The following is a 13,463-nucleotide window of genomic DNA, read 5'->3' on the forward strand; positions in this document are numbered from 1 at the left end:
TGCAGGACAGAGACGGCAAATTACAGACCAGTGAGTCTCACATCCATAGTGAGCAAGCTTATGGAAACACTGATCAAGCAGAAACTTGACACAATCCTGGATGAAGAAAACCTACGTGATCCCCACCAACACGGATTTACCAAGGGCAGGTCCTGCCAATCTAATCTGATTGGCTTCTTTGACTGGGTAACTAGACAACTGGATGCCGGGGAGTCTCTGGACGTGATATATTTGGACTTCAGCAAAGCTTTTGATAGCGTCCCACACCGCAGGTTATTGAACAAGCTGAAATCGCTGGGATTAGGGGACACACTAACTGCATGGGTTAGGGACTGGCTACACGATAGACTTCAAAAGGTAGTGGTTAACGGTACCCCCTCTAAAACGTCAGACGTGACCAGTGGAGTACCACAGGGCTCGGTCTTGGTCCCGATTCTATTCAACTTATTCATAGGCGATATGACCCAAGGGCTTAGAGGAAAAATATCTTTGTTTGCCGACGACACCAAACTATGCAACATAGTAGGCAAAAGCATTTTGCCTGACAGTATGACGCAGGACCTACTACTACTGGAACAGTGGTCATCGACTTGGCAGCTATGCTTTAATGGTAAAAAGTGTAAAGTAATGCACATGGTAAGAGAAATCCATGCAGAACTTACACACTAAATGGTGAGACCTTGGCTAGGACCACGGCGGAACGTGATTTAGGGGTAATCATTAGTGATGACATGAAGGCTGCCAATCAAGTGGAGAAGGCTTCCTCCAAGGCAAGGCAAATGATGGGTTGTATCCGTAGGGGTTTTGTCAGCAGGAGACCTAAAGTGATAATGCCACTGTACAGATCCATGGTGAGACCTATTTGGAGTATTGTGTTCAATTCTGGAGACCACACTACCGGAAAGATGTGCGGCAAATTGAGTCGGTTCAGCGAATGGCCACCAGAATGGTCTCGGGGCTCAGGGATCTCACGTATGAAGAAAGGCTAAATAAATTGCAGCTGTACTCACTAGAGGAACGAAGAGAGAGGGGGGACATGATTGAGACGTTCAAATATGTTACGGGCCGTATCGAGGTGGAAGATGATATCTTCTGTCCTATAGGTCCTTCGACCACCAGAGGGCATCCGCTAAAAATCAGGGGAGGGAAATTTCGTGGTGATTCCAGGAAATACTTCTTCACAGAAAGGGTGGTCGATCACACTGGAACAGTCTACCTCTGCAGGTGATTGAGGCCAGCAGCGTGTCAGATTTTAAGAGAAAATGGGACATTCATGTGGGATCTTTAAGGGAGTAAAGTCAGGGGGTGGGTCATTAGAGTGGGCAGACTTGATGGGCTATAGCCCTTTTCTGCCGTCATATTCTATGTTTCTATGAGTGGGTCAAAAAGGTGGGGGCATTGCCCTATACATCAAAGAGGGAATTGAGTCTACTGGAGAGAACACGCCGGAAACAAAAAATAAGGTAGAGTCTCTTTGGGCCAAAATTCTGGGACCATATAGAACAGAAACAAAGATCGGCATCTACTACCGACCTCCAGGGCAGTCCAAAGAAACAGATGGAGAAATGAAGAATAAGATTAAACGCAACTGCAAGGGAGGCAACAATTATCATGGGCGACTTCAATTATCCGGGGATAGACTGGAACCTAGGCACCTCCGGCTGCGGTAGGGAGACCAAGTTCCTGGATTCTATAGGCAATTGCTTCCTGGAACAACTTGTCAAGGAAAATATGAGAGGAAATGCAATTCTGGACTTAATTCTTAATGGACTACAAGGACCGGCACAAGGTGTAGAAGTAGAAGGGACGCTGGGAAGCAGTGAACACAATATGATACACTTCAACCTGGACACGGGCAAAACATTGATCCAGAACGACGGCCACAGCACTGAACTTCCGAAAAGGGAATTAGGAAGGGATGAGACTCATGGTGGGGAAGAAGGTTAAGAACATAAGAAGTTGCCCCCGCTGAGTCAGACCAGAGGTCCATCTTGCTCAGTGGTCCGCTCCCGCGGCGGCCCATCAGGCCTAGTGCCTGAACAGTGGTCCCTGATTAATTTTGTAACTTACCTCTAATCCCATCCCTATAATCTACCTCTACTCTTATCTGTACCCCTCAATCCCTTTGTCTTCCAAGTACCTATCCAAGGCTTCTTTGAACCCCTGTAGCGTGCTCCTGTTTTATCACATCCTCTGGTAGCGCGTTCCATGTATCCACCACCCTCTGTGTGAAAAAGAACTTCCTGGCGTTTGTTCTAAACCTCTCCCTTTTCAATTACTCTGAGTGCCCCCTTGTACTTATTGATCCCTTAATTTGAAAAATCTGTCCCTGTCTATTTTTTCTATGCCCTTCATGATCTTGAAGGTTTCTATCATGTCTCCTCTAAGTCTCCGCTTTTCCAGGGAGAAAAGCCCTAGCTTTTTCAGTCTGTCAGTATATGAGAAGTCCTCCATGCCCTTTATTAACTTAGTTGCTCAGTTGCTCTACTCTGGACCCTCTCAAGTACCTCCATGTCCTTCTTGAGGTACGGCGACCAGAACTGAACACAGTACTCCAGGTGCGGGCGCACCATAGCACGATACAGTGGCAGGATGACTTCCTTTGTCCTGGTCGTGATACCCTTCTTAATGATACCCAACATTCTGTTTGCTTTCCTTGAGGCCGTGGCACACTGCGCCGACGCCTTCAATGTTGTGTCTACCATCACTCCCAGGTCTCTTTCAAGGTCGCTCACCCCTAGCGCTGATCCCCCCATTTTGTAAGTGAACATCGGGTTTTTTTTCCCTATATGCATGACCTTGCATTTCCCTATGTTGAAACTCATTTGCCACTTTTTGGCCCATTTTTCCAGTGTTGTCAGATCTTTTTGGAGATCTTCGCAGTCCTCCATGTTATTGACCTTGCAATATAGTTTGGTGTCATCCGCAAATTTAATAACCTCACATTTTGTTCCTGCCTCCAGGTCGTTTATGAATATATTGAATAGGAGCGGTCCCAGCACCGACCCCTGTGGAACTCCGCTCGTGAAGAAGAGGATAAGCACTGTAAAAACGATAGAGCAAACATGGTACCTTTTTAAAAAGGTACCATGCTGCCTCTTATCGTTTTTACAGTGCTTATCCTCTTCTTAACCTACTTCCCCACCATGAGGCGCAAAATCTATATGTACTGCGAATTAACAAGGGATCCAAGAGGAAAAAGAACAAGGAACCGGCGTGGCTCACTGTAGCGGTGAAAGAAGCGATCAGAGACAAGAAGACTTCGTTTAAGGAATGGAAAAGGTCAAAAACGGAGGAAAACTGGAAAAGAAACAAACATCATCAAAGAAGGTGCCATAAGGCGGTAAGAGGGGCCAAAAGAGACTATGAGGAAAAAAATAGCCAAGGAGGCAAAAAACTTCAAGCCGTTCTTTTCAATATATTAAGGGCCGTTGGATGACCATGGAATAAAGGGAATGCTAAAGGAGGACAAAGCCATTGCCAACAAACTGAACACATTCTTTGCGTCTGTATTTACTGAAGAGGATATACACAACATACTGGAAGCCAACAGGAAGCCAACAGGCTATATGCAGGAAATGAAGATGGGAAACTGAGTGGGTTGATGGTCAGTCTAGAAGAGGTATGCAGGCAGATTGATAGGCTTAAAAATTATAAATCCCCTGGACCGGATGGCATCCATCTGAGGGTAATCAAGGAACTGAAAGGGGTTATTGCTGAACTGCTTCAACTAATAACCAATCTGTTGATCAAATCAGAAAGGATTCCAGAAGACTGGAAAGTGGCGAATGTTACGCCCATCTTCAAGAAAAGTTTGAAGGGAGATCTGGGAAACTACAGACCGGTGAGTCTGACCTCGGTACCGGGAAAAATGGTAGAGGCGCTGATAAAGGACCGCATCGTTGACCACCTTGACGGACACAATCTGATGAGGACCAGCCAGCACGGCTTTAGAAAAGGAAGATCTTGCTTAATGAACTTGCTGCACTTATTCGAGGGAGTTAACAGGCAGAAAGACCTGGGTGACCAGGTCGACATTGTATATCTGGATTTTCAGAAGGCGTTCAACAAGGTCCCACATGAACGACTACTTTGAAAAATTGAGAGCCATGGAGTTGAGGGTGAAATACTCATGTTGATTAAAAACTGGCTGGCGGATAGGAAAGAGAGTGGGGGTAAATGGACAATACTCAGAATGGAAAAACGTCACCAGTGGAGTGCCACAGGTTTCGGTGCTTAGAACCGTGCTCTTCAACATATTTATAAACGGTCTAGAAATTGGTACAACGAGCGATGTGATAAAATTTGCAGACGATACGAAGTTATTCAGAATAGTGAAGACACCGAAGGATTGCGAAGACCTACAACGTGACATAAACACGCTCGAGAAATGGGCTGCGACATGGCAAATGAGGTTTAACGTGGATAAGTGTAAGGTGATGCATGTCAGTAACAAAAATCTCATACGTGAATACAGGATGTCCGGTGCAGTACTCGGAGAGACCCCGCAGGAAAGAGACTTGAGAGTACTGGTCGACAAGTCAATGAAGCTGTCCGTGCAATGTGTAGTGGCAGCGATAAGAATACTAGGAATGATTAAGGGGATCATGAACAGATCGGAGAAGGTTATCATGCCACTGTACCGGGCCATGGTACGCCCAACTGGAATACTGTGTCCAGCACTGGTCTCGTACATGAAGGACACAGTACTACTCGAAAGGGTCCAGAGAAGAGCGACCAAAATGGTTAAGGGGGTGGAGGAGTTGCCGTATTGTGACAGATTAGGGAAACTTGGCCTCTTCTCCCTTGAAAAGAGGAGACAGAGGGGACATGATTGAAATATTCAAGATAATGAAGGGAATAGACTTAGTAGATAAAGACAGGTTGTTCATCCTCTCCAAGATAGGGATAATAAGAGGGCACTCTTTAAAGTTAAAAGGGATAGATTCCGTATAAACATAAGGAAGTTCTTCACCCAGAGAGTGGTAGAAAACTGGAACACTCTTCCAGAGACTGTTATAGGAGAAAATACCCTCCAGCAATTCAAGACAAAGTTAGACAAGTTCCAGCTAAACGTACACAGGTAAGGCTAAATTCAGTTAGGGCACTAGTCTTTGACCTAGGGGCCACTGCAGGAGTGGACTGTTGGGTATGATGGACCGCTGGTATGACTCAGCAGCGGCAATTCTTATGTTCTTATATCTTGTGAGATGGAATGAACCTCCCACTTGTTCAGGAATAGAATGGGATTGTACAAGAATTGACAATAACTTCAATTTGTATGCACATCTTTCCATACCTTATTTTATAACCCTGCAAGCTTAAATCCCCTAACAAACAATTTAAAAGGAAACAAGGCCAGGGGAGGGACAGGAGCATTCCTAAAAGTTGTGCGCAGGATTATGGAACAGCCCCCTTTTTGTGATAAATGCATGAGTTGGGTGCTGGCATTTAGCCCAGATTTACATAAGGTTTCGGCTGGTGTAAATACTGGCATCCAACTTTTGCAACAGAAATGGGCTAAGCACTATTATATAAATGGCAATCAACCCAACGCACCATTTATAGAATAGCACTCTTGAGCCGATTTTTCCAGTGATGAAATCTCAGCGCCATTTATAGAATGCTCACCCCTCCCCTAACCTAAAGTGTGAAGAAGAAAAAAACAACCCCCCCCATACAGAAAATACCCCCCCCCCCATTTTAAAACCAACATGGCCTAGACTGCTGAATGGGAACAGAATATAAGCATAGGCCAGAAGATTCTGTTCTGCAAGTCAGTCAACCTACACCAAAGCAAGCTCTGTTTCAATGCCTCCTACTGGCTTTGACCCATGACTGATACACCTCCCTACCACCAACCCTTCCCCCCAAGAGTTCCACTACCAAATATGGTTTGATAACATAACTATACCATCAAATTTCTATTTTTGCACTCAAACAATTGCTGCTACATTTCAGAATGATTGTTTACCTGTTCTTTCACAGTCGTGTTCACATTGGTTAGATAATGCTGACAGATTTGACAGAAAACCCTCATCTGTCTCTTTAACGTTAACAATTCCTCCTGCAGCACGCAGAAAGAAAAATTCAATTTAAACCATACTTATATTGTGATAATAAAATGAAACAGATAAAGGAATTTACAGATTAGATATATAGTAATATAAGCTATGAACAGTACAATGTTGATTACATACTAAGAAGTCAACCTCTTTCCTTTCTCCACAAACATACCAACAGGCAATGTAGGACCAAGTCATCCAGGGGCCTCAACCCATCTCCTTTCAACATGTCAAGCATGTCAACTACTTCCCTAACGGTATATATACTGGATCTGCACTATTTCCTATTTGTACAGCATCTTGTAGCTCTTGAAATATACAGCTCCATTATTCTTGTAACTTCTCCTAGAAATGACCAGAATTCTCTCTGTAATTATCCTGGAAATGTCCAGTAGTCTCTTTTGTAATCTGCCCAGAACTGCAAGGTTGAGGCAGAATAATAATGTAATGTAATCTACATCACCGATGGTGAGTTAAGGGTAGAAGGGCATACATTCCCAGGTTCACAAATTAAACAAAATAGAGGCTCTCATTATCCACACTATCACAAAGATTTAACTACACAACACAAGGTGTGGTTAAGCGTTTGAACTGAGTGGTGGGTCAATGTGATTTTTTTTGCATAAAACAGCATCTGACAGCTCATTAATATTTTCCTGCTGAGATATTTTCAATAGAATTTAAAAAGAGATTAGGTTCCTACCTTGATAATATCTTTTCTAGTAGATAGGAACTCCAGAGCATACTGCAGAAAGATGTCAATCACAGCTTTTGAAACCTCCTCCTTCTCCCAGGAGTATGTTGCCCCTTTCAGTTAGCTCCAACTCATGCAAGAGCTATAGAGTAAAAGACAGGGAACTTTCCGAAACCAAGCTTCTGATCTGCTCACATAACATAACAGTCAATAATGAAACTGTAATGTATAAATGAACGAACATTACTACTGAAAGTTAAACACATCAATAAAAGCAACAGCTTGAATATTAGTAAAGCTCAATTAACTATTTAAATTCTATTTATAAACTGATTCCAAACCCATAGTCTGACTAGCAGTGAAATCTTAGCTATGGCATGAAGGACCATGAAGCATAAGACAGAAACAGCATCGGAAATTATTGGGCGGGGGGTTAAACATACCAGTCCTATCAACTAGAAAAGATATTATCAAGGTAAGAACCTAATCTCTTTTTCCAGTGTAATAGGAATGGTATGCTGAACATCAGGAATGGATCTAAGCAGTCCCCAAAGTCCCGGATGGGAGAGATAAGCCTGCTTTCAGTACGGAGGATCCAAAAGCGTAATCCTCTTGCACTGTCACATCGACCCTACAGAATTAAGTGAAAATGTGTAGAGACCACCATATTTCAGCTCTACATATCTCTTACAGAAGTTATCACCCTGAATTTCGCTCAAAAGGAGTCTACTCCTCTGGTCAAATGTGCTTTCAACGACACTGGTGGTTGCTTGCTACAGACAATATAGGTGGAGGAGAAAGGTGGGAAAAGGTAGCTTTGAAGGCTTGGTCTGCCTCGGTTGACTCACTGGGACAAAGAGTTGGTCCAATAGATCAAATTCATTCATCATTTCTAGGTAACGCAAAATAACTTTGTGGATGTCCAACAGCTTTAAAGCCTTATCTTTCTTCTTAGAACCTGTAGGTTGAAAAGCTGGTAGCCTGACTTCCTGATTGATGTGAAATGCTGAAACAACCTTTGGCAATAAGGAAGGTACTGTATGCAAGGTCACTACCATTTCCATTATCATCAGAGATGGTTTCCTGCATGATAAAGCCTGCAATTCTGAGACTCTTCTGGCAGAGGTAATTGCAACCAGGACACTGCTTTGATCATAAGATCCACGAGAGAAGCTTCCTCCAAAAGCATATATGCGGCCCTCCAAAGACCCTCTAACATGATGGTGGTTCCAGTAAGGGAAGGGATCTTGGATCAGTGACCTGAGCCTCGGGGCTCCTTTGAAGAATCTAATAATGTCTGAGTGAGCAGCTAGGGAGACTCGCTTCTCTCGGCTTCTAAAGCAAGCCATGCCTGCCATCTACACCTTAAGGGATGCCGCTGCTAATCCCTTGTTCATGCCCTCTTGAAGGTAGGCCAGTACAGACAATACTAAGGCTTTGTTGGGATCTAGATTATTGCAACATCATCTACTTGGGTTCCTTCAAAAAAAACCATTCTAAGACTTAAGAGTTATTCAAAATTTGGCAGTGCGACTGATTTTTGGGCTGAAAAAATTGGAACACATTAGTCCCTATTACCAAAATCTTCATTGGCTGCTCCTGGAAAAATGAGTTCTGTTTAAATTTTTCTGTCTTTGTTATAAATCAATATTTGTTCTGGCCCCCACATACCTGGTTTCTCAATTTAATCTGGATAGTTATATTAGGCCCACACGTAGAATACATCTGTTCACCTATCCAACAATTAAGGCCTGCCACTACAAAAGATTCCTGGACAGAACTCTCGCCTTTCCAGGCAGACAAATGGAACGATTGGCTGGGTAGCATTCCTCATCCTACTTCAATTTTAGAAAATCTGTAAAAACGAATTTGTTTAATCGATTTGTAACCTAAGAATCTTATAATTTTCCACTTCTTCCACTCTGTAAGCTTGTATTCGATTACTTTGTTGTGACCACTTCGCTGTTTGTCCTGCACCTTTCGTTATAAACTGCCTCAAAACATCGTGGCTTATATTCGATAACTCTTTATTGTAACCCCTTCGCTGATTGTCCAGCACATCTTGTTGTAAACCGCCTCAAACTATCATGGCTTTGGCGGTATATAAGAATAAAAGTATTATTATTATTGCACCAGCACTAAAAATTATCTGAAGCCTTGGAATATGCAGAAAGAGTGGATGGTTTCTTGGCCTTCAATAGGGTGGTAATGACCACTTCTGAATATCATGACTGACGCCATGCACTCAAGAGCCATGCCTTATGACTGAAGTTACTCAGTTCTTTTAGAGCAATTGGCCCCTGTGTGAGAAAGTTCAAATACACCTGGCATGCCTGGGCCAATCCAGGGCCACAAAGATCACCTTCCCTGGGTGAGATGCTCTACAACAGACCACCCAGACTATCAAAGGCCATGGAAGAAACACTTATAGTAGCCTGGACTTCGGCCATGGTTGCACCAGGGCATCCAACCCTGCACTTCTGGTCTTATATCTTCAGCTGAAAAACCGAGGCACTTTCTTGTTGCACACTGTTGCCATCAGATCGAATATCAGATGCCCCCAACTTATGGTAATTTCTTGGAACACCCACATAGCTAACGACCACTCTCCCGGGTTCAATGGCTGTCTGCTGAGGCAGTCCACTTACACACTGCCCACTCTGGCTACGTGTGCCACTGTGATGGCCAGCAGATGCTTTTCTGCTCAAATAAACAGTAGTTTTGCCTCCAGTTGGAACGATGTGCTTCTGGTGCCTCCCCACCATGAGTCTTATCCCTTCGTAATTCCCTTTTCAGAAGTTCAGCACCATGGCCATCGTTCTGGATCGTTGTTTTGCCCCTGTGACCAGGTTGAAGCAGGGACGCTGGGAAGCAGTGATCATAATATGATCTGCTTCAACCTGATCACAGGGGCGAAACAATGATCCAGAACGACAGCCATGGCGCTGAACTTCCAAAAAGGTAATTACAAAGGGATGATACTCATGCTGGGCAAGAAGATTAAGAAGAGGATAAGTTCTGTAAAAACGATAGAGCAAGTGTGGTCCCTTTTTAAGGACACAGTTACCGAGGTGCAAAATCTAAATATACCACGTATCAACAAGGGATCTAAGAGGAAAAAGAACAAGGAACTGGCGTGGCTCACTGTAGCAGTGAAAGAAGCGATCACAGACAAGAAGGCTACGTTTAAAGAACGGAAAAGATCAAAAATGGACGAAAACTGGAAAAAACACAAGCAACATCAAAGCAGGTGCCATAAGGCGGTAGGAGGAGCCAAAAGAGACTACGAAGAAAAAATTGCCAAAGAGGCGAAAAACTTCAAGTCGTTCTTTTGATACATTAAGGGGAAACGACCCGCAAAGAAAGCAGTGGGGCTGTCAAAAAACCAAGGGAGTGCTGAAAGAGGACAAAGCCATCGCCGACAAACTGAACACATTTTTTGCATCTGTGTTTATAGAAGAGGATATGCGCAACATACCAGAAGCTGACAGACTATACCTAGGAAACGAAGACAGGAAATTGACTGGGTTGACGATCAGTCTAGAAGAGGTATGAAGGCAGATTGACAGGCTTAAAAATGATAAACCTCTGGACCGGTGGCATCCATCCGAGGGTAATCAAGGAACTGAAAGGGGTTATAGCTGAACTGCTTCAACTATTAACCAATCTGTCAATCAAATCGGGAAAGATTCCGGAAGACTGGAAAGTGGCAAATGTTACGCCGGTCTTCAAGAAAGGTTCAAGAGGAGATTTGGAAAACTACAGGCCGGTGAGTCTGACCTCAGTACCAGGAAAGATGGTAGAGGCGCTGATAAAGGTCCGCATTGTTGACCACCTTGACGGACACAATCTGATGAGGACCAGCCAGCATGGCTTCAGCAAAGGAAGATCTTGCTTGACAAACTTGCTGCACTTCGAGGGAGTTAACAGGCAGATAGACAAAGGTGACTTGGTCGACACTGTATACATGGATTTTCAGAAGGGGTTTGACAAGGTCCCACATGAACGACTACTTCAAAAAATTGCGAGCCATGGGATTGAGGGTGAAATACTCACGTGGATCAAAAACAGGTTGGCGGATAGAAAATAGAGAGTGGGGGTAAATGGACAATACTCAGAATGGAAAAGCGTCACCAGTGGAGTGCCGCAGGTTTCGGTGCTTGGACCCATGCTCTTCAACAAATTTATAACTGACCTGGAAATTGGAACGACGAGCGATGTGATAACATTTGCAGACGATACGAAGTTATTCAGAGTAGTGAAGATGCAGGAGGATTGCGATGACCTGCAAAAGGACATAAACACGCTTGAGAAATAGGCACGACATGGCAAATGAAGTTTAACATGGTAAGTGTAAGGTGATGCATGTCTGTAACAAAAATCTTGTTCACGAATACAGGATGTTTTGTGCAGTACTCAGAAAGACCCCCCCAGGAAAGAGACTTGGGAGTACTGGTCAACAAAAAGGGCAAACAGAATGCTTGGAACGATTAAGAAGGGGGATCATGAACAGATCGGAGAAGGTTATCATGCCGCTGTACCAAGCCATGGTGCGACCCCACCTGGAATACTGCGTCCAGCACTGGTCGCCGTACTTGAATAAAGATACGGTACTACTCGAAAGGGTCCAGAGAAGAGCGACTAAAATGGTTAAGGGCTGGAGGAGTTGTCGTTCAGCGAGAGATTAGAGAAACTAGGCCTCTTCTTCCTTGAAAAGAGGAGACAGAGGGGACATGTTTGAAATGTTCAAGACAATGAAGGGAATAGACTTTGTAGATAAAGACAGGTTTTTCACCATCTCCAAGCTAGGGAGAACGAGAGTGCACTCTCTAAAGTTAAAAGGGGATAGATTCCATACAAACATAAGGAAGTTCTTTTTCATTGAGAGTGGTTTCATTGAAAACTGGAATGCTCTTCCAGAGGCTGTCATAGGGGAAAACACCCTCCAGGGATTCAAGACAAAGTTAGACAAGTTCATTCTAGACCAAAATGTATGCAGGTAAGGCTAGACTCAGTTAGGGCTCTGGTCCTTTACCTAAGGGCCGCCGCGGGAGCGGATTGCTGGGCACGATGGACCACTGGTCTGACCCAGCAGCGGCAATTCATATATTCTTATGACATAAGTTACTGCTGTGAGAATACTCTTGTGGCTTTGCCTTCCAGAACTGACTGTAGGTTTCACAGAGTTAGGTGGACTGTTCTCAGTTCTAGCCTGTTCATCGATCACATCTGGGATGGTGCCCATTTCCCTTGCACCTGGTGACCACTGAAGTTCACACCACAGCTGAACAGGCGGCATTCATTGACAGAGTGATCTGCAAATCGATCTAAAATTGAATCCATTTTGCTAGAAACTGTTGGTGGAGCCACCAGCTCATGCTGTTACAGGCTGCCTCCATCCAGGGTAGTATACCACCAAGCAAGAATTACGTGGTAACCTTCATCATTGGCTATTCCGCATTCATAAATATTTGAAGCATAAATAATTTTAAATATATTTCAATGTGCGTTTAAAGTGCTATGTGCCATTCTCTTTTTATTTACTTATTTATAATATTGTGTACTTATCTCTGCGTCCGCCAACCTGGGAGCCAGACCCGACATGTTTTGCGTTATTACACTTTATCAAGGGTCTCCCGAGGTAGCCACTGTCATCCGACTCCAAATACAAAACTTATGCAAGCAAGTCGGATGACAGCGGCTACCTGTTATGGCCCAGGAACCTGTATTTTGGATTTTCCGGCTTCCATAATCTGTCAAGAGGAGAATCGTTTAAAAGCTCCATTCTTTCTAAACGATTCTCCTCTTGAATCTGTCTCTCATATGAAAATTCTAGGAGTAATAATTGACACAGATCTCTCATTTCATAATCACATCAGCGAAACAGTTAGATCTTGTTTCTACAGACTCCGGCTTCTACGCTCTATTTCTACTTTCTTAGATCCCAAATCTATTAATATTTTGGTTCATTCGTTAATTATTTCAAAATTAGATTACTGCAATTCTCTCCTAATAAACATATCTCAGAAAGAAAGAAGAAGACTCCAAATTATACAAAATACCGCAATCAAATTAATTCACAAAGCTAAAAAATACGACCACGTTACCCCACTACTCATCAAATCTCACTGGCTTCCAATTTCTCACCGAATCACTTTTAAAACATTATTTCTAGTTTTCAAAACATTAATCTCAAATGAACCCCTATTCATTTCTAAAATGTTAGTTCCATATAATCCTCCTCGATCCTTAAGATCATCTTTATCTAATCAGCTTTCAGTTCCTTCATTAAGAATAATCGGCACTAGACGCAAAGATATGTTTTCAGTGGTTGCTCCATCCTTGTGGAACTCCCTACCAAATTTTATTAAAAATGAAAAAGATCTTATTTCTTTTAAAAAATTGTTAAAAACCTACCTATTTCAAGATGCATTTGATTTATGAAATGATTTATTTTATATTCTTACATGTCTTTAATTTTCTTTTCTCTTGCTTCATTCTAATCATACCTATTGTATTACCCATTCTATGTAAATTCTAACAAATAATGCAATTGTAACTTTCCCCTTCCATCCTACCCAATCATGTTTGTCCACATTGTTTTGTCAATTGTCTAACTTAAGTGAAATTACATGTAATGCCACAATCTGCTGGTTTTTAACTGTACATCGCTTAGATATTTTTATAAGCGATATATCAAATGT

General features: G+C 43.0%; 1 protein-coding gene across 1 annotated transcript in view; it reads right to left on the reverse strand.

Moving 5' to 3' along the window:
- The window catches only part of STAG2 (stromal antigen 2), a 613,131-nt gene that overhangs the window by 192,620 nt on the left and 407,048 nt on the right, over positions 1-13,463 (reverse strand). Inside the window, 1 exon segment of the mRNA XM_033944545.1 lies at positions 5,975-6,067. Within this exon segment, the coding sequence (XP_033800436.1) occupies positions 5,975-6,067 (93 nt within the window).

This window comes from Geotrypetes seraphini, chromosome 5, assembly GCF_902459505.1.
Source record: "Geotrypetes seraphini chromosome 5, aGeoSer1.1, whole genome shotgun sequence".
Taxonomy (NCBI): Eukaryota; Metazoa; Chordata; class Amphibia; order Gymnophiona; family Dermophiidae; genus Geotrypetes; species Geotrypetes seraphini.